Raw genomic sequence first — 27,530 nt, 5'->3', positions numbered from 1 at the left:
ACAGTCACCAATCCAGGTCAATAGTACCTGGCCAAAACCCAAGGAGTAGCAACATTCCATGCAACCGATCCAGGGCAAGCAGTGGCTTCCCCCATGTCTTTCTCAATAACAGACTATGGACTTTTCCTCCAGGAAATTGTCCAAACCTTTCTTAAAACCAGCTACGCTATCCGCTTTTACCACAACCTCTGGCAGTGCGTTCCAGAACGTAACTATTCTCTGAGTGAAAAAATATTTCGTTAACTATTCTCCGAGTGCCGTGTCAGGTCTGTTTTGCATGCGAGATTTGATAAATGGCTTTCCTGGTCATCTATGGTATCCTTATTGGCTTGGAAGTCCATTGTTCTGTCCCACTCTCTTGATTTTTCTTGTGATACTTACGTGGTTGTTTTTTCCCCACTTTTGATGGTTTGCTCTCTTGGTTTTAAATAGAAAAACGTGTCGTATATGTGGAAAGCTATTTAATAATCTGAAGCCTTGTCATACATGTAGAACAAAACGGACCCTACACATCAAAATAGATTTTAAAGTGAAACTGCTACACAAATCCAAAGAAAGTGTCAGCCTAAAACACTGTTATTATAAAAGAAACTATACCAAAAACAATTGGTGAGAGCTTTAAACTCCCTATGAAAATACCCCAGCGTCTGGTATAGTTTCTTCCTTTTTGGTGGATATTTTGGTTTTTTGAAGCCATTATAAAAGAAAACCAAAAACATCTAAAAACTGTTCAAATTATTATTTGTTCTTTGTGAAAGAGTCTGTATCACATTTTAATAAGAACCATCCAAGCAGTGATAGTGCTGTATTTGCTTCTATTCCAGTGGTCTCAAACTTGCGGCCCGGGGGCTACATGCGGCCCACAAGGTACTATTTTGCGGCCCGCGGTCCGTACTAGTGCTGCCTGCTCTTTGCAGCATCCTCCGGCTTCCCGCTCTTATCTTCAGATCATTACCGCAGCCTGCAGAGAGGCTTGCTGGTGCTGTAGCGATCCTTGTGGGCTGTCATCATCCTCAGCAGCATGTTCTCTCTGCCACCATCCTGCCCCTGACATCACAGGAGGGGCGGGACCGTGACAGAGAGAATGTGCTGCGGAGGCCAATGGAAGCCTGCAAGGATCGCCACAGCACCGGCGATCCTCTCTGTAGGCTGTGGTAATTAGCTGAAACTAAGACCAGGAGGCCAGGGGGAAAGCTGGAGGATGCTGCAAAGAAGGGGGGAACATGCAGGCCTTGGGGGGGGGGAAGATTTATAAACTATAAAGAGTTTTACCTCACACAAAATTGTCATTTCTTTAATAAGATATTAACTATTTTTTTTCTACGGCCCTCCTAGTACCTACAAATCCAAAATGTAGCCCTGCAAAGGGTTTGAGTTTGAGACCACTGGTCTATTCCAAGAAAAACATTTGTTGATTTTGGATGCTACGATAACCACATACAAATGGCAAAATATTTTTAACTTCGATTTTCAAAGCTGCAATTCTCCCTCAAACACAAAGAGGATTTACGGCCTGGCCTGAAAATAAAAAAAATGTGGATGCATAATTTCTGTCTCTTTCTCTCTCTGCTGTTTCAGTTCATTTACGTTTTATCCTTATAAGAATGAATATTTACTCACTTTCAGTGAATCAAAGCAGGCGATAACTCTTCCATTTTCCACTTGGCAGCTTTTCGATGGATGTGCAAATTTACATTCCGTGTCCGGTCGTGAACAAGTCCCCCTTTGGAACTCTCTACACACCTCCAGCGTGAGCCATTTTGTGTCCCGAATTGGTGTGACACTAACAGCCATGTTTAGAATTTACAGGTAGTTTTTTTTTTCTTTTTTAATTCAACAGGGAATAAAAGTAAAGTCAAACTGTTAAACAGGACTTTACAGAAATGCCACCTGCAATTTCTGCTGTTGCTCTTCTTGTTCACCTCTACCTAATTTAACTGTACAGATAAATCTGCGCTGTCAATCTTAATGTAAAAGTCTCCCTCTAGAACGTCATAGCAAGAAACTCTTTAACGAGAAGAGGCTCGTTACTAAACACTGCTAGGGTCAGAAGATAAATGTTAAAAAAAAAGAGTGGCATGGAATAAGGTTGCTCTCTCAGTAACCCATTCTAAGTGTCAGTTTTTGGAGCCCAAATGCAAGCATTAAAACGCAGCAGAGCCTTCACCGAAACAGAGTATTCCAAGCTGCCTTCAGAAAAGGAGTCTGAAAAGTATTCCTCACTCAGTTGAATTGATGCAATCAATACATTACTTGGCATAGAGAGGTGCAGTAGTGGAAAACAATAATCAATGACTTTTCTTAGTTTTCTCCTCAGATTTTCTGGAAAAATATAGGTTTTCAAGAAACTTTTCCTTTTTTTTTTTTTTTACACTACAGCAGCATAGAGCAATGCCTGACACACAGAGCTTCTCCTGTGATTTAAAGTGGATATGGGAGGGGTGGGGGTGTCTGGGCTAGAGGCGTAGGGTGGATGTGGCGTCCTCGCAATGTAGCTGGCAGCAAGCAAGGCAAAAGCAGAGATTGCTCTAGAAGCGATTCCAAGCAGCAGAGACGTCAGGAAAGGCACTTCTTAGTACCAACCTGCAGAAAAAACAGATATGTTAAAATTTACCAAGCAGCACTTCAAGGATGCCTCACAGTACTTTCAGCATGCCACGTGATCCCAGCCTACTATGCAAAATGAAAGCCTGCCTGTTCTTTAAACACACATACTTACAGTGTAGCATATCGCAGCCAGCCATCGTAGATTTATATTTTTAAAAAGGGGGGGCTGTTTCCCTTTGTGAAGAAATGCATGACAAGAGAGATAACCAATCACAGATAGTGTTGCGGCAATATTCTGGGCAGAAAGCCAATAGTGTGGGCTGTCTTATGAAAGGTCGTGCCTATCAGACGTTCATTACTATGCTATAAGCACAGAAAATGTCCATCAGATGTGACTTATTCCACTGCAAGAGGACGAGCATGTGGGTTTTGAATTTACCCAACATGCTGTTAGCGGACTATACCATGTTAGTTTTAGAACTGCTCCCAACACAAGCGTGAGCATTGGCAGAATCGCTGCTGATGAGACGAGCTTTTTAAACTGTGGCTTATTTTCAAGTTCCTTTCCTGATCTGCACACACAGCTCTCAGCGAGCTGCCTCTCACATGAGTATAAAAAGAAGAGAAAAAAAATAAGGGGGGGGAGGGTGTTTACAAATGGCACATTCTCCTGACCTATCCAGTTCACTTCCTTCTAAAAGTAAAAGCCGTCCTGTCCCTTCACAGCTATCAGCTCTCTTCGCCTATACTGTAAAACTATTCCATTCAGCCTGCAGACACTTTTGTCAATATATCACAGGCTGGCTAGATATGAACAAAAGCACTCTTTATTTCAAATGAAAAGCCTGAGTCACGGAGAAGGCTGTAAGAATCAGTGTTAGCAGGATATTGGGAAAAACATAAGCCAGCCTCAGAGGAGAAAAGGGATTCCATCATGGTACCATGAAATATTAAAAAGGCAATTTGATTTAAGCAATACAGGGCACTTTAGTGTCACTCTTCCAAGTATAAGGGGCAGCATTAACTTCAGGGCCTGCTGCCGTCAGCTCTATCTGCCTTGCGCTGACTCTGCACCGTCAAGCGGATTCCCTTTAAAATGGCGCCGTTATTTTCAGGAGTTAGTTGTCCTTTTGACAAAAGCGGAATGCGCTGTGCTGGAAAATAAAAACCAAAAACAAGAACAAAATGGTTGCGGCCGTGCATCTAATGGATTCAAGACTGCTGATCTATTTAGTTATCCCTCTCCAGATAAAGGGCTACTTTTAAAAATGCATTAATCGGTTTGCATTCCACATTTATTTCTGAAACTCTATTTTTGCATAAGATTACCCCAAATACACATGCAAAGTTCTATGCAAAAGGGACCCCCCAAGTCTACTCATAAATGAAGGAGGCACAGCCTTGCTAGTGGCTTTTTTGGGCCACTTCCTAAATTTCTGGCCTACATTCCAGCATATCTAACATTGGCCCTGTAAAAAAAAAAAAAAAAAAAATTAACAGAATTTACCAATATAGACTAACCACCCTACCCCCAGCCTCAACCCCAACCTTTAAAGAAACAGTGTTAAGCTTTTTTATCTCCAGCCCTGGTGGTATTAGCGCTGATTGCTCATAGGAATTCTATGAGCATCAGAGCTAATACCACCACAATTGGCAATAAAAGTCTAACATGGCTTCGTATAAGGGAGGGGGGGAGGTAAGGGGCCCTTTTACTAAACTGCAATAGCAGAGAAGTTAACAATGTGGGCTACTGTTAAGTGGTGTTATTTTTCCACACGTTGTGTTATTTTAGCACTGGGTCCCATTTTATGCAACGAGACCCTGTGCTAAAGTCACTCGATTTGTGGTAAAATAACCTGACTTAACAGTGGCTCATGCTCATAACTTCCCCCATAAATTGTTAATGCAAGAATTAGCACCTGTTAACTACTTCTGTACCAGTACACCAACTCTTATCACAGTAGCATGGCACGGTTTTGTAAAAGAAAAGGGGGGGGTATATGTTGTGTTAGGGAGCAGGAACCAGGCAGGTCATGGGTGGAGAATGGGCATGATCCGCATACTACGGTTATTGTGCCAAGCATAATTTCTGCAGTTCCTCAGTAGGAGGCGCTAAATACATCTGCGTTAATATAACCAGGTTTAAGTGCACTAGTGCAATATTCAATTTAGTGATTACAGAAGTCAGCGGGACTCACAAGAACTGACGGCAGCCATTCAGGGAGCGGCGCAGGACCAGGCTGGAGCGCAAAAGGCAGCACAATGTAGTGCAAAAGGTACACAAGGTAGCGCTCCTGCCTTGTGCACCACTGGCCCCGAGATAATGAGCCAGCCATTCAGCAAGGGAGGGGCAGGAGCACGGAAAGCTCGCTCCTAACGATACACCGTTGGACCACCAGGTTTTAAGGGGGATTTAAAAAGATACGGGGGGATTTAAAAAGGTAGGGGGGTAAAATATGGTTATATTCGTTCCATAAGACACACAGACATTTCCACCCACTTTTGGGGCGAAAAATACGGTAGGCACCTAGGGGGAAAGTTTATAAGAGGTGCTTAAAGAAAGGCACCTAAATAAATAGGCACTCTAAGTTAAGCACCTGAGTTACCCCTGCCGCTGTGGTAACTGCCCCAAAGCCCATAGAGATTTAAAGGGCTTCGGGTCTTTTGCCACATGGCAGCCGTTAGCACAGCTTTGTAAAAGGGGGGGATTAATTAGTAAACTGGCTTCAATTATGAGCTCATAATTGAAAAAAAAAAATTAATTGCGTGATAGACACCTACCTTTTTAGGCACAATTCTACAAATGATAGGTGCATATCACATGGCACCTAGCAGCGCCTAATTCCAAAGTAGGCGTGTTTAGGGGTGGAAAAGGATTTAGGCGCTGCTAGGTGTGATTCTCTAAAGGATTTACCATATACACTAAAATATAAACCTTTCTGAATATAAACCGAGGTATCCTTTTTTCACTCCAAAAAAGGTTGACTTGAATATAAACTGAGATTAGAAATTTGGATTATCATGGTGAGCCAATCTATAAAGACTGTTCACCCTCCCTCCCCATCAGCTATCTCGTAAGTCACTAAACATAATACAAATATCTGTGATGCATATATCCCAAAGCTAACATATTCACAACAAGGACCCTACATAGGAAAACGCAACTACAAGGAAAAACAAAAATAAATTAATGTAGACAAAAATCAAACTTAAACCTCAAGAAACCATATGCAGTTCAATACCAGAGAAAGAGAAACAGCATTTTATATTTTGGAATATAAAAAGAAACCAGTGCAAATTTACAGTAAAACTGCATTTTCTGTTCATGAAATTAAAAATAAAATTATTTTTTTCTACCTTTGTTGTCTGACCATTTTATTCATGTTTATCCCAGTTTCTGCTTTCTTCTGGGTTTTCTTAATTTTCTTTCCAGGTTTTGCAGTCTACCTGCCTCTTCTCTCATTCCTGTCTTCTCTTCCTCTCCTACATCCATCTCTGACTTTAACCTTTTCCTTTCAGTTTTCCTCCATTTATTTTTCTGCATCTCTATCTGCTTCTATTTCTTCCCCTTTTTTTCTTGCTAACTCTTCCCTATCTCACCCTTCTAGCATCTTCTCTTTCCCCCTTTATTTTCACTCTTCCAACCAGTATCTACTCCATCCAGCATATCCTCTTCCATCTTTCCTCCAACACCTCATCTCTCTCTCTCTCTCACTCCCTCCACCTACATCCAAGATCTCTCCCCATCACCTTTTACCCTTTGCTTCTTCCAACTTAGTCACGGGTCAGGGGCAGGCCCGATATGCGAGGCAGGCAGCTGATTCCTCCCGGTGGCGGCCGAGGTGGTCCTCCATGCTGTTTGCAGGCTGCTGGGAGGAGAGGGTAGTGAGGAGTCAGCAGCACATCCAGATTGTGAGCAGCCCTGCTTTCATTCCTGTCCCAGTCTCACTAAACCGGCTGGCAATAATGAAGCCTGACACCGCAAGGGCCGTCCTTCTTGCTAAATCGCTATAGGCTCTGCCAGTCTCGATCCTGCCCCTCAAAATCAGGAAGTAGCTTCAGAGGGGGTCGGGATCGAGACCGGCAGAGTCTTTAGCGATTTGGCAAGAAGGAAAGCCCCCGCGGCATCTGGCTTTTGTTACTGCCAGCCAGTTTAGTAGGACCGGGACTGGGGACGGGACCGAAGGCAAGGCTGCTCACAATCTGGATGCACCACTGATTCCTCACTCCCCCCTCCTCCCAGCAAACAGTTTGGAGGACTGCCGCGGCTGCCGTTGGGAGGAATCAGCTACCTGCTTCGCATGTCAGGCTTGCTCCTCACCTGCAACTCCATTCCCCACAGCCCAGTAAGCTTAAATTTGGATATTGTTTTAAATTACAGTAGAAGACTCAAATATAAACTGAGATCCCCATTTTTGGGCCATTTTTTTGGCCCACAAATCTTCAAAAGCCTGGCCTATTCTACAGATGCCTAAGTTTTAAGTTAGGTGCAACTCTGTAAAAGATGCCTAAGTATGATTGACAAGAGATAGGTGCCTATCTTCTTAGATGCCATTTACAGAATTTCCCTGCTAGTGTCTAACTTTAAATGTACTATAATCATATAAAGAAACCGGTATGGAGTATTTTCAAATCGTTTCAATGAATTATGAGTATGCCTCAGCCCCACCACTCCACCGCTGTGCTAGCTCTTAACTGCGGCGAGATTTATGTGGCACTTCATCATTGGCCGCTCATAGTCATTTTAAATCTGCTAGTCTTGTTTTTTAATTCTTTTTTTGTATCTTTTTTATGTGTACCTATAAAACCATCTTAGCTGTAAGAATCAAATGTACTTAATTGTACTTAGCTTTAAGTAGCATAGCTAAATCCAGCCAACGCCGGGGAGTTTAACCCAACATGTTTCGCACCATACAGGCGCTGTGTCAAGGGTCTCCCGAGGTGCAGCGTGTCATCCGACTCATTCAGTGTCTAGAGTCGCCTCTACTACTCTACTACTCTTCTACTCTACTCTAGACACTGAATGAGTCGGATGACACGCTGCACCTCGGGAGACTCTACTACTCTACTACTCTACTCTACTCTAGACACTGAATGAGTCGGATGACACGCTGCACCTCGGGAGACTCTACTACTCTACTCTACTCTAGACACTGAATGAGTCGGATGACACGCTGCACCTCGGGAGACTCTACTACTCTACTACTCTACTCTACTCTAGACACTGAATGAGTCGGATGACACGCTGCACCTCGGGAGACTCTACTACTCTACTACTCTACTCTAGACACTGAATGAGTCGGATGACACGCTGCACCTCGGGAGACTCTACTACTCTACTCTACTCTAGACACTGAATGAGTCGGATGACACGCTGCACCTCGGGAGACTCTACTACTCTACTACTCTACTCTACTCTAGACACTGAATGAGTCGGATGGCACGCTGCACCTCGGGAGACCCTTGACACAGCGCCTGTATGGTGCGAAACATGTTGGGTTAAACTCCCCGGCGTTGGCTGGATTTAGCTATGCTACTTAAAGCTAAGTACAATTAAGTACATTTGATTCTTACAGCTAAGATGGTTTTATAGGTACACATAAAAAAGATACAAAAAAAGAATTAAAAAACAAGACTAGCAGATTTAAAATGACTATGAGCGGCCAATGATGAAGTGCCACATAAATCTCGCCGCAGTTAAGAGCTAGCACAGCAGTGGAGTGGTGGGGCTGAGGCATACTCATAATTCATTGAAACGATTTGAAAATACTCCATACCGGTTTCTTTATATGATTATAGTACATTTAGAGATTTGATCCCGGTAAGCTAATATAAGAAGATAGCCATTTTCTCAGAGGATAATAGTGTCTGACTTTAAGCATCTTTTATAGAATCAGGACCTTAGTGCATTTTAACTTTTTCTGTTAAGGTGAACTAAGTTAAAAAAACACAAGATGAAAATGTGAATTACATTTCATGAACCACAATGTTGATTTATTTGAAAGTCTTGTTGTAAAGATTTGTACCTAAGCAATATTAAAAAGTACTTTCTTCAAGTAGTAACTATCACTTAACACTACTAAACAAAACTTTTTCCATACATTATATTAAATCTTGTTTGTGCAGCACATTTGCAATCCCAGTCAAATTTTGCAGGTTGGTATGTTAGTTAAACAGACAAATACCTCAATTCTCTGGTTTTGACTGGTCTATATGTGAATATTTTGGCATACAAGGTATACTTGAACCCACCAGTTTGCCCATTTATATCTGCCATTGTGGTGCCATAGTTCCTAATTTGTCTATCCAAGGACTGCTTCCTCTCAGTCTCTCCCTCATCATAGGGTCTTTCTTTAGGAGGGAGGTGGGGTGGGAAATATTTTTATAATTGTGAAGATGCATAGGGTTACCAGATTTGTTAAAGAAAAAAATGAAGGCATGTGGCCCCGCCCAGTCTCACCCACCTGTCCCACCCTATTCTACCCCAGCCCCCCCTCCCCCCTCAAACCTCATCTCTTCTTCTCCGAGTTCCTAAAGGTACATAAATTGTATGCATTTACTTTCTCTTCTGTGAGGGAATGGTAAATTTTCAAAATGAATATGCATACTTCAGTTTTGAAAATTAGCCCAGAGAACATACGAGGAGGTGCTGAAAAGTTCTCAGCTCAACCAAGAAAAAGAATGACATGGATATGGTTCAATCAATGATCTGAAAGAATGTCAAAACATAGAATTTTGTTTCTGCAAATTGGCACTTAACGAACTAAGGTAACGCTCTTTTCAGCTACAGTGGCAAAATAGCGCTCAGAATTTAGGAAGTTGGTTGATTGGATTGAGAACTTTCCAGCACTCCCTTGTATGTGTACTTATTTACATCTGTTCCTTTAATATACATAAATTTTATGATTTAATTTACATGCCACACAACAAAAGAGAAAAGAAGACCCAAAAATCCACAGTAGACTCAATCCAACAATAAAAACAAAAAACTGTGGATGATGTTCTGAAAATGATTTATTATATGTCTTTTCACAATAAAACCATAAAAATACATAAGTGATAGTCCAACCGGACCCTACGCAGTCCGTGTTTTGGTGAACACGCTTTCCTCAGGGGTCCAATTGATGTCAAATAAATAAATAAATGGACTAAAAACAGTGTACTTGTCTTTAAGCATATGATAAGAACTGACTGGAGACCATCAAAAATGGCATCTAAGTTCTGTCTAGGATATCCTGGGAAAGCTTTATCGCTGCAGGACATCCAGGTCTAAGCCGGCCTGATGTCCTCCCATAACACACCCCTTTGAGCTCTGGATGCACAGCGGCCTAGAAGTGCTGCTGGACATCCAGAAAGTCAGTTTCTATTATCGGCACTTAGACGTCCCAGCTATTAACCTGTCCAAGTACCAACTTGGGCTGGTTTTTGGACGTTTCAAAGATTTGATTATGAGCCTCATAGAATATTAAACTTTAAAGTAAACAAACTTAAAAAAAAAAAAACAACACTCCTTTTTATGCTAAACGTAATGGCCACTCCTTATAATTATGAAATACAATCCTCTTGTGCAAATAAAAACAGATCTACTACTATTACTATGTTTTCTACTACCATTACTACTACTAAATCTACTCTCTTGTTATCTGCAATAAAAATCAACAGCACCTGGCTGTATAGTGAATAGAAATGTTAATTTTTATCTGACCCTAGGGTCTGAAATTAATGGAAACGCTTTTAAAACAGAGAATGGTGAAGTTTCTGAAATCCAGTGGATTAAAGGACCAGAGGCAACATGGATTCACTAGAGGTTGGTCTTGTCAAATAAAACTGATCAATTTCTTTGACTGGGTGACCAAAATATTGGGTAGAGGGACTGCACTAGATGTGATGTATTTAGATTTTAGCAAAGCCTTTGACAGTGTTCCACACAGATATCTAATAAATAAACTGAGTGCCCTCGGGATGGGCCCCAAAGTGACAGGCTGGGTCAAGAACTGGTTGAGTAGAAGACAATAGAGAGTAGTAGTTAATGGAGATCGCTCTGAGAAAAAGGATGTTACCAGTGGTTGCCTCAAGGTTCTGTTCTTGGGCCTGTTCTTTTTAACATTTTTATAAGTGATATTGCTGAAGGGCTGTCAGATAAGATTTGCCTCTTTGCAAATGATACCAAAATCTGAAATAGAGTAGACACCCCAGATGGGGTGAATAACATGAGGAAAGTTTGGTCTGAAATTTAATGCTAAGAAATGCAAAGTCATGTATTTGGGCTGCAAAAACCCGAAGGAAGGCTACAGTTTAGGGGGTAAAGAACTTATGTGCATGATAGAATAACGGGACTTGGGTGTGACTGTATGTGATGATCTTAAGGTGGCCAAACAGGTTGAAAAGGTGACAGAGAAAGCTAGAAGGATGCTAGAGTCCATAGGAAGAGGTATGGCTAGTAGGAAAAAGGACGTATTGATGCCCCTGTATAAAAGGCTCTGGTGAGATTCCATTTAGAATATTGTGTACAATTCTGGAAACTGCACCTTCAAAAAGATATTAAAAGGATGGAGTCAGTTCAGAGGAAGGCTACTAAAATAGTGGTGGTCTTCGTCATTAGGTTTATGGGGACAGACTTAAAGATCTCAATATGTGTACTTTGGAGGAAAGGTGAGTGAGGGGACATATGATACAGACATTTAAATACCTAGGTGGCATAAATACACATGAGTTGAGTCTCTTTCATTTGAAAGGAAGCTCTGGAATGAGAGGGCTTAGGATGAAGTTAAGAGGTGATAGGCTAAGGAAATACATTTTTACAGAAAGAATGATAAGATGGGTGGAAGTCTCCTGGAGGAAGTAGTGGAGACAGAGACTGTGTCTGAATTCAAGAAGGCATGGGATAGGTACGTGGGATCTCTTAGAAATGGTTATTGCGGATGGGCGAACTAGATGGGCCATTTGGCCTTTATCATACATCATGTTTCTATGTTTTAATAAAGTCCAGACAAAACGACAAAGGGGCCAGTGGCATCTTACAGACTACCCATTTATTAAAGACATGGAGGATAAGATGTCTCTAGTCTGAAAAAGTGAACTCTTGTCCTTGAAATCTCCTGTCTCAAAAAACTGGTTATATTGGAGCATTGAGTCCCTAATTCCCATGTTAGGTGAAATATAGATTCATCAAATGGAGATGGGATTTTACAAAAGTGGGAGTTGATGACCACTTCACAGGACCTCAGTTTTGCTGACATTCTGCTTCAAATTATTGGATAACACCCATTCTGAAATTGCCACTAACCATGATGAATCCTTAGTGAAGCCAGAATTTGCAGATCATCTGCAAAAAGAACTATTTAAGTCAAATCTTCTTATAACCTAGTCAAAGAGTATTAAATCTAACCTTCTGACACTAATGGGTAAAAGTAACAGCAACCAAAGTACTGGTACAACCAAAATACTGGACCCTGTAATGTACTCCAGTCATCTCAAAGAATTCAACTGTAACCTAAATGAATTCAAGGAATTAAACTATTTTATTCTTCAGAATAGCAGTTCAATAGTTTTCACTTAAACCTTTATTTTCCATGCTAGTAGAACATCTGCTTTATTTTCTTGGAATCTGTTTTCAGTGATAAAACTGTTCTATCTGGGTACAGTCAGTCCCTCCCTGAGCTCTTTCACTATTCTGGAATGTGCCCTACTGAGACCAAAGGAACACACAGCATGAACACAGTACAAACCTATGTTCTTTTGAAAAGAATAACTATGACAACAATTTACAAAGGATTTCCCCAGGTAAATAATGGGGCCTCTAAAATGCTCTCCCCTCAATGGCTAAATCCAGCCACTAAAGGAGTAATTATATAAAAGTAGATGATAGTATTTTTCTAAAGTAATTGTACAAATTATTTCCATGACAACTCTCGGAACACAAGAACATAAGAATATAAGCAGTGCCTCTGCTGGGTCAGACCTGAGGTTCATCGTGCCCAGCAGTCCGCTCACGCAGCGGCCCAACAGGTCCAAGACCTGTGCAGTAATCCTCTATCTATACCCCTCTATCCCCTTTTCCAACAGAAAATTGTCCAATCCTTTCTTGAACCCCAATACCGTATTCTGTCCTATCACGCACTCTGGAAGCGCATTCCAGGTGTCCACCACACGTTGGGTGAAGAAAAACTTCCTAGCATTTGTTTTGAATCTGTCCCCTTTCAACTTTTCCGAATGCCGTCTTGTTCTTTTATTTGTTGAAAGTTTGAAGAATCTGTCCCTCTCCATTTTCTCTATGCCCTTCATGATCTTGTAAGTCTCTATCATATCCCCTCTAAGTCTCCTCTTCTCCAGGGAAAAAAGCCCCAGTTTCTCCAATCTCTCAGCATATGAAAGGTTTTCCATACCTTTTATCAGACGTATCGCTCTCTTCTGAACCCTCTCGAGTATCGCCATATCCTTCTTAAGGTACGGCGACCAATATTGGACGCAGTTCTCCAGATTCGAACGCACCATCGCCCGATACAACGGCAGGATAACTTCTTTCATTCTGGTTGTAATACCCTACTTGATTATACCTAGCATTCTATTCGCTCTCTTAGCGGCCGCTGCACACTGTGCCATTGGCTTCATTGTCATGTCCATCATTACCCCCAAGTCCCTTTCTTGGGTATTCTCATTTAATAACATCCCTCCCAACGTATAGTTGTACCTCAGGTTTCTGCTTCCTACATGTAATACTTTACATTTCTCAACGTTGAACTTCATCTGCCATCTCGTCGCCCATTCCCCTAGTTTGACAGGAATCAACGATACACATTCATTCCAATAATCCAGTCCATAAAACAGCAAAAGAAGCAAGAACAAATTAATGAAATTACATATTCATTTAGAAAAATAATGAAGGCAGATTAGCAGTGTTTCTATTTTTATGGAGCAGATGAATCTGCCAGTCTAAGAGCTTCAGGAGCAATTTCCCTTTTCTTGGAGTCCAAAAAGGTGAGCAATTGGGATGGCTCATAAAAAACTATACTTTACAGACATCCTTTTCCTTCAGTTTTTTGAGCCTTTCTGAAATTAAGTAAACCTTAGTAGAGTATCGAGTGTTTGGGGTGGTTTATTCCATTTTCCTTGTGATATTTTTGTTAAACATTGTGTAGCGGACATGTAACTTAATTGAGTGTCCCCTAATCTTAGTGGTTTTGAGAGAATAAGCAATCAATTCATGTTTACCCATTCTGCACCATGCAGGAGTTTCTAAACATCTCTCATATCCCCTCTCTGCCATTTCTTTTCCAAGCAGAAGAGCCCTAGCCTTTCTTAAGTCTTTCCTCATATCATTTTAGACACCCCACCTCGTTCCTCTAACTCCATTACCTTCTGAAAAAAAATTGCTAGCGAATTGTTCTGGACCAAATTCCTCAACCTAATTTCCACCATTCCTAATCTTCCAAACCCTGAATCCAACTGGCATAACTGGATCACCCTCTCTGAGACCACCTACCACTCCCTCACACCACTATCCACTAAAACTGTCTTCTACTCCCGCAAGGCCCCTTGGTACCTTCCATATCACAGAGAACTGATGCAGAAATGTCGAATACTGGAAAGCAAATGGAAAAAAAATCTAAATCCCCCACAGACAGACAGTCCTGGAGGGTTAATATTAAGTCCTACAATACTGAACTAAAAAAAGCTAAGGAAGAACTACTACGGTAACAAAATCTCCAGATCCAACGACCAAAGTAATACATTGTTTAACATCTGGCGCTCCATATCCTCTAAACATGACGCCACCACTCTCCCTTCCTCTCCATCAGCAGACGATCTAGCAAAATTCTTCAATGAGAAAGTCACTACCTTACGATGCTCGTTCCCACCAGCACCCTCTTACAACTCTCTGGTGTCCACCAACTCCAACCCTACTCTAACCGTCGCCAACCATATTCCAGTCGACAGATCCTGGACTGCCTTCGAGCTCGTATCTGATTCCCAGGTCGCTAAACTCTGCCTCAAGCTGAAATCCTGCAACTGTACCTTGGACCCTTTCCCTTCCTACCTATACGAGAAAATTCCCACACAAGCCATCTCATCTCTCCCCAAACTTATAAATTCTGCCTTACTTTCAGGCCTATTCTCCGCAGAAATGGGACGCATTGCCCTATCCTCACTACTGAAAAAAGCTGATCTAGACCCCTCCACACCATCGCCCAATAGCAAATATTCCTTTCCTGACCAAGTTGATGGAGTCCATCATATCTACCCAACTTTCATCCTATCTTGAGAGATTCTCCATTCTCCTATCCTACCAACATGGCTTCAGACCCAACTTCAGCACCGAATCCCTATTGGCCTCATTAATCTCAAAGGTCCAACAACTTCACTCTTGCAATAAGTTCGCTGTTCTTCTTCAATTCGGCCTTTCTGCAGCTTTCGACATTGTCCATCATGATATACTAATTCTCCAACTTTCTGAAACTGGCATACACTCAACGGTCTTAGATTGGTTCTCAAAATTCTTACGTTTCTGCTCCTACTTCGTTAACATGAATGGCTCCTCATCCCTCCCATGGAAACCGATTTGTGGAGTTCCTCAGGGTTCACCTCTATTCCCGATTCTTTTCAATGTTTATATGTCCTCCCTGAAACTCCTCCAACTGTCCCCCTTGGAAACACTTTACACTTACGCCAATGACATCCTTGTCCTCCTCGAGACCGACTCTAATCTCACCAATCTCTCTGAGAACATCTCTTCATGTATATCGAAGATCCAATTCTGGGCCCTCACCGTACAAATGAAATTAAACGAGACCAAAACAAAACTACTTTGGCTCGGCCCAAAATTAGATCAGCTACCCACCCTCATCCTACTATCCTCTGGCACCACATTGCAGCTTGAGCACTCTAACAAAGTTCTGGGCATCATCGTTGATTCTACACTGTGCTTCAACGACCACCTTAATTCCTTAGTAAAAAAATGCTTTTTCAATCTTCACAAGTTAAGGAAAGTGAGATCCTGCTTCCATCATCAACACTTTGCTGTCCTCGTACAATCCATCATTCTTTCCAGCCTGGATTACTGTAACTCCATCTACTTAAGCCTAACAAAGAAAAGCCTTCATAGACTCCAGCGGATTCAGAACACCGCAGCTAAACTAATCTTGGCAAAAAGCAAATTTGACCAAGTCTCCCCGCTCCTGTCTAAGCTTCACTGGCTCCCAGTAATCCTTAGGGTTCACTACAAATGCGCCTGCCTAACCTTCAAGTCTCTACATGGCATCCTGCCTCCCCTTTTTCCACTATCTTGGAACTCCTCTAATCCCAACACCACCAGATCCACTCAAAAATTCAAACTATCCTTCCCCTCTTTAAAAGGCATATCCCATGCAGGAAAATTAGGGACTTCCCTCTTCTTCAGGATCACTGAACTCTGGAACAGCTTTACTACCCCACTTCGGAGCCTGACCTCCCTCCAACTCTTCCAAAAACATTTGAAAACTTGGCTTTTCTCTAAAATGTAATGACCCCTCCCTCTTCGATATACTAAGTCCCTCTAAACTTCTCTTTACTAAATCCTTCTATTTTCATTGTAGTTCCTTTCTATATCAATTCTTGTAAACCGTGTCGAGCTCTACTTCTGTGGAGATGATGTGGTATACAAACTTAAGGTTTAGTTTAGTTAATCTTTTCTAATTCCACTGTATTTTTTTTTTTGAGATACGGTGACCAGAATTGCACACAATAGTCAAAGGAGTCAATCTGTCTCTTCATTATAGCTACTTTATAATGTGTACAGCAGAAGAGGCAAGGGAGGAGTCCAATCGGCCAAGGAAAACAGTCTTTATTCAAAAATACAAGTCCCAACAAGGATTCTAGTTTTGGCGTCCAAACAACGTCTTCCTCAGGGAACACAAGCTTTCCGCCCTCCATTGATGTAACTTCCTTCCTTCTCCTGCGTCTCGCCAGCGTTGCTTTACCTCCTGGAGAGATCTTTTCTAAGTGTGCCACGTCAGCTACCCAAGTGCACATTAGGGCGATTCAACATCAGTTGTGTCCCCTGAGGAAGGCATTGTTTGGACGCCGAAACTAGGATTCTTGTTGGGACTTGTGTTTTTGAATAAAGACACTTTTCCTTGGCTGATTGGGCTGCTCCCTTGCCTCTTCTGCTGTTTTGTGGTTTCGAGGCACAGTATTTTCTTCTTTCTTTTTGCTCTACTTTATAATGTGATCAATCCATAAACAGCCATATACCATTGTTTTACCATTAGTCACTCCCTATATGCTAGGGTACAAACAACAATGAAAATGCTCTACGCAAAAAAAAAAAAAAAAAGTTTATTCCTAGTCTGTCAAGTTGAAAAAAAAGATGGAAACAGAAGAGAAGCAGGTTTGCAAAAGGGACTGGAATAAAGGAAGGAAGTGGCTGCTTCACCTATACGACTGCAGTAAAATCACACGGCAGAGGTGTCTAGTGATCACAGCATCTTAATTGTTAAGGACCGAAGACCCAAGATCTAATTCAATTCCCACAGTCACTCAATCCCTCGAGGCATTTTTCAGTCATTTTTCTTTCTTTAATATGTTCCTTAGCTTTCAGGCATACAGGAAAGCTGCTGAAAATTGAGCAGAATAGTTTATGAAAATTGGAATTTAAAAGGATTTTTCCCCCCCTTCTCTCATGATTTCTGGTGTTATGACACATGAAGACAAGTTTTACAAAGAATGTAAAAACCGTAACTGACACATCTAGGTCAGTATGTATACAATTCTGGTAGTATTTTATAAATTTGCCTAACAGCCTATTTGTGGCAGAGTGTGGTGCGGTGGTTAGAGCTACAGGCCCAGTACCCTGGGGTTGCGGATTCAAATCCCACACTGCTCCCTTGTGACCCTGGGCAAATTACTTAATCCCCCAGTACCCCAAGTACATTAGACAAGAGTGTGAGTCCACCAGGACAGTTAGGGAAAAATGCTTCAGTACCTGAATAATTTGTAATCCGCATAGAATTGCAGAATATGCGGAATTTAAATAAATTCCAGTGTCTCTCAAACTGTGTGCCCCAAACAGATTCTGGGTGTGCCACGAGAGATTCCAGAATTTTACTTTATTTAAAAAAATTTCCTTCATAAGTATACACTAGAATAGATGACAAGTATGTTGCATACACAAGAGTCTGTCAATGTTATGAGTGTCTGCATGAGTAAGGATATAACCACCCAGACAAGCATCATTCTTTGACATGATTGATCCTTGAAAACTAGCGGCAAATAAATTTTTTTAAAATTTTTTATCCAGAAGTTATCCTAACTTGAGCAGCAAAGCAATCAAGGCTTTTTTTTGTTATCGTTTGGATCTTCTTATCTTTGAGAACTTGGATTTTCAGCTCTGACAGAAATTAAATTGGAAAAAAAAGAGAACAACTGCAGATGGTGGATGATGAAATGCATCTTTGCTTGTCGACTATCGAACTGCGTTTTGAGTTAATTTACACTCAATAATGAGCTCATCCATCGCATCGATTAGCAATTCTATTCTATCTGCTGTTACAATTAATCATACATAGCTTAAAGAACTTTAAATAAATAATTGAAATTTAATTTTTTGTTGGTTTTTCAAGTTTATCATTTCAATTACAATGTTCCGTGATAAAAAACATTTAATCCTTTTAGTGAGCCGGAGCTATAAAAGTTCAAGAGTCACTGACCTATTCTAAAACGCAAGCCAACAGGTGCCAACAGGGACAAATGTCTAAGTCAGGCAGAGATACATGTAGAAAATCTACACAGAAAGCAAGGGTACATGCGCATTGTAAAATGGCACTCTACAGGTTTAAGTGGTGGCTCACACATGTGTAGGACTGCCATCTTGCAAGTCTACATTTGTGTTTCCAGCATGGGAGTCACACAGGAGATAGTCATTAAGGTGAAGTAAAAGTAGACCTCTTACTGCACCTTACCAGCTATCTTCTGATCACATTTCTAACCATCTTGACAGAGTGCAACCCTCTCACAATCCAATCAACACCTCTAACCTCCTCCCCCCCCCCTAGCAAGAAGGCTGACCCCCCCCCCCCAAGTCAAGGAACCTTGAAACTACTGCTCAAGTTCAATTATGCTATTTTGAAGTTGATGTTGGATGTGGCAGGAATGGAAGTGGATCACTCCTACCTAATGACACTAGCCCACCAAGTATCACTTCCAGGTATGTCTCAGAGGCAGTTAGGGGGTCCAGAGAGGTTTGGGGGGGGGGATAGGACTGGTTTTGGTCAGAGGGATCAGCATGGGAAGGGTGGAGGATCAGAAGTGGGGGACCTATTGGGAGGTGGAGAGGGATCAGAAGCGGATGACATTTTGGAGGTGGGGGATCAGGAAGGAACAATCTTGGGGTGCAGGGGTTAGAGATGGATGGAGGAACTTTGCTGGTGGGTTTGGAGATGTGATTGTGAGGAGGGGCACTCAGCCAGGGGGGTCGATAAGGGGAGCAGCCAGCAAGGTGTGTTGAGAAGGCAACTTAGTAGTATTTGTCATGTACTTTTAAATGTTCATGCATGTTGTGAGCTCACCCTAGCCACCTCCCACAACACCCCCCACCATGTCCCATCCAATAAATATAAAATTTACAGCTTTAAAACCCACCTTTCTAAAATCAGATTTTACACATGTACTGTATGCTTTACACACATGAGTGCTGGTTTCACACATGTGTATCACAAATAGGACTTTTATAATAAGGACCTCTAATAAACAACTTCAAAAGACTCGGTCTCAGTAAAACAACTCCAGGAAACTATAATTAAAGAGAATTTGAATCTTAGAAGAAAAGTGGAGTCATTAGAGAATCAACTGCGTAGCAATAACTTGAGACTGATAAATTTTCCAAGAATAATTATGACTATACCTAGAGACATGCTTAGGAGATATTTATTAGAAATACTTGAAGTTCCAGAAGATAATCTTACACCATTTTCTCAAGTTTATTATCTCCCCAGTAAAACTCCACATCAACAACAACCTGATCCTACTGAAGGACAAGCATTGAATATAACTGAGGTCTTGGAGAAGTCAGACAAAGATATGGTAACACCTGCAACTTTAGTAGCCACATTGGCTCTTTCTATAGATAAATCTTGGTTATTGCGACTATTTCTAAAGAATAAACAAGGAATTTCTTGGATGTAAAATTCAAATGTTCCCTGATGTTTCATGGGAAACTCAAAAACGTAGACGTGATTTCCTTCTTTTGAAACCGGGGGTCACCTCATTGGGGGCTACTTTTTATTTAAGACATCCTTGTAAGTGCATTGTCCATTCTAATTACATTAAATATGTATTTTTTGAGCCCCAACATTTGACTAATATTCTGGCTATGTCCCGTCTGGACAAGGAGAAAAATTTACCGATCTATAAGTATATCTTTTTGATATGGTTTATTGGGGTTTTTATTTTTTATTTTTTCTCACAATTAAAATCTTGGATCTAAAGAGGACTTGAGCTAAAAATTTACCATAACAGTTTTTCTTGTAAACTGCTTAATTTTTTTTATTTTAAGTATGGACCTATATGATTGTAGTATGCATGGTTAAATTTGCTTTCTGTACAAGTTTTACTTGATATTATATTGAAATCAATAAAAATACTTAAATATAATAAGGACCTTGTGAAACCATGTCCTAGATTACTGTATTTTTTGCTCCATTAGAAGCACTTTTTCCCCAAAAAAGTGGGTGGAAATAAGGGTGCGTGTAATGGAGCGAATACCCAAAGCACCCCCCCCCATTAACTTATTTTAATGCTGCCACCCTCCCTTGCTTGCCGTCCCTCTTCCTCCTCCCCCCCCCTCCATACCTTTTCTTTAAACTTCTGGCGCCTCACTCGCTGAGAGCGGCGCACAAGGGTTGCTGGCTGCCTGGTCCTCGCCGTTTCCCCAAGAAGAGATGGCAGTCGCGGCAGCCTCCTCTTCTGTTCTTTCGCGGCATAGTGGCGCACCAGACAGGCAACCTGATGCACCGCTATGCCGCGAGAGAGCAGAAGAGGCGGCAGCCGCGTCTGCCATTCTCTGCGGAAGCGGTGGGGACCAGGCAGCCAGCAACCCTTGTGCGCTGCTTTCAGCGAGTGAGGCGCCATAAGTTTTAAAAAAAAGTACGTGCGGGGGGAGGAGGAAGAGGGCTGGAGTCTGCCTGCTGCCTGGGAGGTAGGGAGAGAGGAGGGAGAGGCCGGGGCCTGCCTGCTGCCTACCTGTCCTGCCAAATTAAAAATAGGGAGGGAGGAGGGAGAGGCCAGGGCTTTCCTGCAGCCTGCCTGGCAGGGGGGAGGCCTGCCTGTCTACCTACCTACCCTGTCCCTACCTGCCTGCCTGCCCTGTGCCCTGTCCCTGCCTGCCCTATTCCAGCATACCACTAGACCACCAGAGGGGGGACAGGGTACAGAGCCAGGCAGGGAGGGGGGACATGGTGCAGAGCTTGGCAAGGAGTGTGGGGTTGGGTGAAGAGCCTGGCTGGGAGAATTTGGTTCAGAATGTTTTTTTTTCTTGTTTTCCTCCTCTAAATCTAGGGTGCATCTTATGGCCAGGTGCATCTAATGGAGCAAAATAATATGGTACATTACATTAGATTCTTTTATTCCGCCAATACCTTGCGGTTCTAGGTGGATTACAAAAGGAAGAGATTTTGGTCATATCCAGAAGATTACAGGCAAGCTACTGGTTGGAACATTTGGAATCTGGTGATGGAGTGAGGATATTGGTTGTATCAGGAATTTGTCTTGACATATTTCTTAAACAGCCTGGTTTTTATTTCCCTCCTGAAGGTTCTGTAGTTTGGTGCTGAAATCGGTTAAAAAAAAAAAAAAAATTCCCATTCATACTTATGGGGAAATATTGTGGTGAATCAATTCCCTAGATTATGATTTCGATGTTATACTCTTAGACTGTTACATTTGACAACAATATTTCGCTCTTTTGACACTGATTTGTTAATAAGTAGCCAAGGTAATGACAAGCCTTCAACATGTCAGTAAAGAGAACATAAAAGAAAATAAATAAATAAAATTCAGACTGCTATGTACTGACAACTCTAACTTCATATTTAGGCTCCTAATCGGTATTTACAGGTTTTATTTTTCAAGATTCTCCTAATAAATAAGCATGAAACAGATCTGCCCTCATCCCACCTTCTTTGCATGAAAATGTATCATGTCCATTTTATTTTCAGCTATATTGGGCTAGGACAAGAATGTTCTCAATGATGGCTCCAAGGTGGTGGAACTCCCTTCTGAAGGAATTAAAATTAGAAAAGAACGCCAGAGAGTTCAAGAAAGAGATAAAGGACCATCGTCTTCACAGACTACTTTAACTAATAAAGCAACATAGAGGAGATAGCTGGCTAATCCCCATTAGGAACACAACAAAGAACACGATACAGGTATTATGTGTACAAATAAGTAGAATTTAGCATGAACATACTGCACAATACTAATATGTGTATATACCCAGGATGACTGACTATGGTATAAATGTGTCTGTATTGAAAACCATCTCAAAAAATGCTAACCCTGTATTGTAACACCTTTACAGAAGCTCATGTATTATAACACCATTACAGAAGCTCATTTAAACCACTCTGAATTGACTCCCCAGTCATTAGTAGCGATAGAGAAGCTTTCAATAAATATAAACAAAGTCTATAAATGGCGCCCAAAGACAGACACCAAAATGATGCACGCCACACTAGCATTCTGAAAAGGGCATTCTGCACAAAATGGTTGCAGAAAACTAGCTTAGCACGTATTTTGGACCCGATTCTATAATCAGCGTCTAAATTGGTAGGTGCCTAAAAAAACCACATCTACCGTATGTCATTCAAAGAAAGATGCTGTTTACAGAATCGCACCTAGCGATGTCTAACACAAGTTAGGTGCCAGCAGTCATCCGTAACTTAGTCGCTGGTATATTTAGGCCAGGGTTTTCATGGCCTAAAAGTCCGGTGCCTAACTCAATCCATGCCCAACTTCTGCCCCTAACCATGCCTATTTTTTGTGCTAGTGTCGATAGGCGCCTCGGCGTAGACGCCTACATGGTAACTATCAAGTTAGGTGTCTACATGAAAAAAAATTTTTAGCTGAGCCAATTCAAAATTTAAGTTAGGCGCCTAGGTCAACAAGGCGTGCCAATCTAGCGTCTAGCGGCAGGCGCTTTTTATAGAATCAGGGCCTTTATGCCTAATTTTGGATGCAAGTATTCACCTGCCAAAAGCTGGTGCAAATGCTTGCACCCAACTCATGGTAGTTAAGAGCGCAAAGGCATGTATTCCATAACATCGCAACTAATTTCTGGGAACAGTCCTGACCGGTCCATGTGTCTCCCATGGCCATATTCTTTTTTGAGTAGTATGCTATGAAATTACGGCACACGTGTTATAGAATAAGGCAGTAATTAGGAGTTATGTGCGGAACTGCCTTATTAGCTAATATGTACTTACCCCCAAATTCTGCATATGGCACCTTAAGTTGTGTGCACAAATCGGGTGCACATAGCCGATTTACACATATAACTTGTTTAACAAGCTTAAGCCCCCTTTTATCAAGCCACACTAGGGTTTATCGCAGGATTTTTCTGGAACTTTACAGCAATACAGTATAATCTCGTTATAACGGACTTTAAGGGACCTGGAAAAACAGTCCGTTATATCCAGAGTTGCATTTTTTTTTTTTAAAACTTTATTTAGGTCAACTTGAAACAACGTTCAATCAATGAACAACAGTCACTGCACAACCATATCAGCAACATCAAGAACAAAACTCAGCAAAACATTGATATGGCACGAAATGATTACAAAACCAGAACACTAAAAGATATTTCTAAAGCATTATGTCGTACTGTACTGGAAAGAAAAATACTCTGTCATTTTCTTCTGGGCTGCATTTTGATACTATATCACCAGCACACCATACGCCTTGTAGGTGGAGCCTGCATGTCCGTTATAGCTGAAGAAAACTACAGCTAAAAGCGGCTCTGGGGACCAAATTGGTTGTCCGTTAAATCCAAAAATCCATTATATGCGAGTCCGCTATATGCGATGATTTTCTGTATGTTTATAATGGCGTACGGCTGGGAACAGCAGACCTCGTTCACTATAGGCGAGGTTCCATTATAAGCAAGTCCGTTATAACGAGATTATACTAAATTGTCTATTCTACCGCCTGCCTGTGAAATCAGTGAGATAAGTGACTATTTTTTCAACATGTGATAGGGCAGGTAGGGAGTGCTATGATGTTTCCAAAAACACCACTGCTGGCTGTGTTGGTGTTAATTTAACTGAGCACTATATCACATTTTTTGGTCTTCTTTGGTTAAGTTTTTGATTTTGAGATCTTTTTTATGGTATAAGTTGTTTAAAGTGAAGATCTAGGTTCTATAATTGTCTCCCAATTTTTATATACTTGTATGTACATACTAACATCTACATGCAGGGCTGGTATAAATGATCACATCATAACGTGTGCATGTTTTCATCCACCTGTAATAGTACTTTTTAAAGAAAAGTAGATGCCAATTTTTCTTTATAGAATTAGTTTAAATATAAATATTGATATGAATTTAAATTTTCAAGTTTATTAAAATTTTTGATTAAATGCAAATCAAGATTTCTAAGCGTTTTACAAATTATGTTAAAAAGAGGGAAACGACCAAGCACACATATAACACAGACCGCAAGACTACTGCCGCCTATTCTAATATATCCGGACTCCTGAACTATTATCAATCAACTAGCCTTTGTCGTGACTTTTTACTTTTTAGTGCCAATTCCTGGAAATTTCAATCAATGTTTATATGAAAATATGGAATGAAATTTATTTTTAAAAGAATAGGCTTAGGATAACTAACCAGACTTCTCTCGCATGCTGCGAATACCCAGCACTCTGTGCAGCCGCTTTCTCCAAGCGCAACTTCACGGCTCGGACTCGCCACTGCAAGTCAATATGTAGAGCTAGTTTGCAAGGGCCGAGTATTTTTTTGTCACGGGGCCCGCCAAAGAGCAAAAATATATCGGCATATATTGACGAAAGACAGAAAAAGTTTGATGGCTACACGCCAGGGCGAAGAACGCCAGGAAAAAAAAAGAAGCACAGGTAGACCAGCAGCGGCACGGCATTGGTGCAGTGAGGGAGCAACTTCCGGCAGAGGAGCGCATCACCGAATTTGGGCAACCTGCATGGCGTGAAGATACAGAGAAGGTCGGCCCTGCAGCCCTCTCCCGCCTCTGATCCCCGCCCCTAAACTGCATCCAGTTATCACGGTTTTTCAAAATTCGCAGGTGCTCCTGGAACGGAACCCCCACAAATTTCGGGGGAGTACTTCAACTATAAGCCCAACTGAAAACCTGGCTTTTCTCTAATATATAATATTTCCCCCCCCCCCTTCTCTTCCCTCTATTTATATACGCTCATGTAAATCCTTCCCCCCTCTCTCTTATTATATTTCTTAGCTTGTAAACCGTGCCGAGCTCCACTTCCGTGGAGATGATGCGGTATATAAACTTAAGGATTAGATTAGATGTCAGTTTATATTTAAGTCATAAAAAATTTCTGCGGTTACCCCCTCTGACCTCCCATATACATTATAGAAAAAAAAAAAACCTAGGGCAGATGTACGTACAAATGCAAATTTTCTCTCAATTACTGACACCTTAGGATCCTTTTACTAAGGCGCGCTAACTGATTTAGCACACGCTAATCAATTTAGTGCCCGCTAAAGATTAACATACGCTAAATGCTAAAGTACCCATTATATTCTATGGGCGACTTAGCATTTATCGCGCTAATCTTTAGCACATGCTAAATCGGTTAGCATGCCTTAGTAAAAGGACTCCCTTGTTAGCTAATTAAAACTGCATGTGCATCTGCCCTGGGCACTCAAATTTGGGTGACGACTCCATGAGCTAGTAATTACACAGTAGCTTATCCTGCTGGCAAGCACACAATCCTTATTTTCTGCATATTGTTGGTATCCATTTTGGCACACAGGTATTTAACAGATGACATCAAGCAAACAAACATGATTAAAAAAAATACTGCCGTGTAACAGGAGAGCTAATCCGGGTTTACTGGCCAGTGATCAGACCGCACATGAATGATGCAGGTCTGATTTTCTAGCCCTGAAGCTTCAGCTGCTTCCTTGATCAGGTTTTTTCAATAGTTTTACAAGAATTTAGTTTTACAAGAATTTAGAAGATGCTACTTATCAACCTTACTCTAAAGCAGAGGGTTACAGAAGCTGTGAAAATAAAAGAGAACAGCCCATTGCAACAGCTGAAACCCAAGCCTATACTTTTCCTAAGGTCAGTTTGTTTATGAATTGCGAAAACACAACAAAAGCTGCCTGTGAGCTCTATTCTGGTATGAAGATTTCCTCAAGCCTACGGTTACCACATGGCTTCAGAAAAAAAGAGGCGTTGGCCACTGTTGGAAACAGGATACTGGGCTTGATGAACCTTCGGTGACTGCTACTTCTCTCCGTCTCCTACCCCCACCCCCAGCGTGATTGACACTTCTCTCTCACTTCCTGCCCACCCCCTCCAGTATGGCAATTCTTATCTTCTTATGTTTTTACCAGTGTTTAAGCCCGTTACATTAACAGGTGCTAGTAAAGCCTCCTTCCCTCAGCCTATTTTCAGCCCAAGCTCCAACCCCATTTTTAAACTCCCCCCCAAGCCCCCTTCTTTTCCCTTTCAGCTTCCAGCCACAGCCCCCTTTTCTCACCATCAGCATTTCCCCCTTCCCCCACACTTCCCTGTGCAGCAGCAGCAGCAGCATTCCCTCCCCCTCCATTTCTCTGTGCAGCAGCAGCATTTCCCTCCCCTCACCTCACTTCCTTTTGCAGCAGCATTCCCTCCCCCTCCACTTCCCTGTGCAGCAGCATTTGTTTGTTTCTGGCCAGCCACAGTCCCTTGCCGAAGTTACTTTTTAGTTTAAAGCTGCTGCGGCGGCTCCTCTCACGATCCGTGCCTGCGTCGGAAGCCTTCTCTCTGATGTGACATCAGAGAGGCTTCCAACGCAGGTGCGTCTCGTGAGTGGAGCTGCTGCGGCAGCTTTGAACTTAAAAAATAACTTCAGCAAGGGACTGTAAGGGATCCGGCCAGACCGCGGGCCAGACTGCTGTGTTAGACGGAGTGAGGGCAGGAGGTGGGAGTCGCCTCCGTGCGTCCCTGCTTAAGGTGCCTCCGCATGCACAGAAGAAACCACCGCTGACTCCTTCTACTGTACAAGCAAAGCCACGAAGCTAGAGCACGGATCACGCAGGTAGGAGTGCGCATGCGCACTTAGGGTTTTATTATTAGTGATGAGGGCGGATTGAGACATCTGAGTTTTATTCTTATGTTCTTATAACAGACATTAAGGGGCTTTTTCAATAAGATGACTAAATCTGATTTTTGGCTGTTTTTGGAAAAACATCCATAAATTCCAATTTAAAAAATGATAATTTTCAAACCAGAAAAAAATCTTCATTTTTTTTTTTTAACAGCCATTTCTTAGATGGGATTGCCCTCAATGCATCTATCATTTTAACCAATTTCTAAAGAAAAAGTCCAAATGAAAAACGCTCAAAATCCAACCAACCTAGGATGTAGGTGGGTCCAATATTCTTAGCAGATTGGCCACACAGACATCCCAGCAGAACAGTGAGGCACCTTACAGAGTACTTCCATATGAAACCCATACTGAGAAGGATATAAACATGAAAATTTATCTATGAAAACTGATAGTTGTTTGGTGACAAGAGATTCCAATAATTTGGTCATAAAAGGAATATCAGTGATTGGTCTAAAACTTGACAATGAAGTCAAATCAGAACCCTGGGATTTTGATACAGGAGTGAGGGCTATATGGCCCATTCCAGCTGGTAAGGAACCTAAGTGGAGTAGTTTGTTAAAAAAATAGAACTAACCAAGAAAGAATTGGAACTGAAACCTTGGAAAACAAATGAGACAGAAATTTATCTAAAACACAAT

General features: G+C 41.6%; 1 protein-coding gene across 13 annotated transcripts in view; it reads right to left on the bottom strand.

Annotated features, from left to right (window-relative positions):
- MBNL1 (muscleblind like splicing regulator 1) overlaps positions 1-27,530 on the bottom strand; it is a 284,040-nt gene that overhangs the window by 226,076 nt on the left and 30,434 nt on the right. For 11 of the 13 annotated variants that reach the window (XR_004540587.1, XR_004540586.1, XM_033957829.1 and 8 more), the window contains exon 2: positions 1,621-2,583. The exons of 1 other annotated variant lie outside the window; for it this stretch is intronic. Coding sequence is in view for 10 of the 12 variants with exons in the window: in XM_033957829.1 (XP_033813720.1) it covers positions 1,621-1,794 (174 nt within the window). In the remaining 2 variants the exon portion in view is untranslated. Of the gene's footprint in view, positions 1-1,620; positions 2,584-2,719; positions 3,702-27,530 lie in introns of all 13 variants that reach the window. One more of the 13 variants, XM_033957826.1, reaches the window with a different exon arrangement.

Source organism: Geotrypetes seraphini, chromosome 9 (assembly GCF_902459505.1).
Source record: "Geotrypetes seraphini chromosome 9, aGeoSer1.1, whole genome shotgun sequence".
Classification (NCBI taxonomy): Eukaryota; Metazoa; Chordata; class Amphibia; order Gymnophiona; family Dermophiidae; genus Geotrypetes; species Geotrypetes seraphini.
The sequence above is the reverse complement of the archived record's forward strand: the minus strand, read 5'-3'. Positions and strand labels throughout refer to the sequence as shown.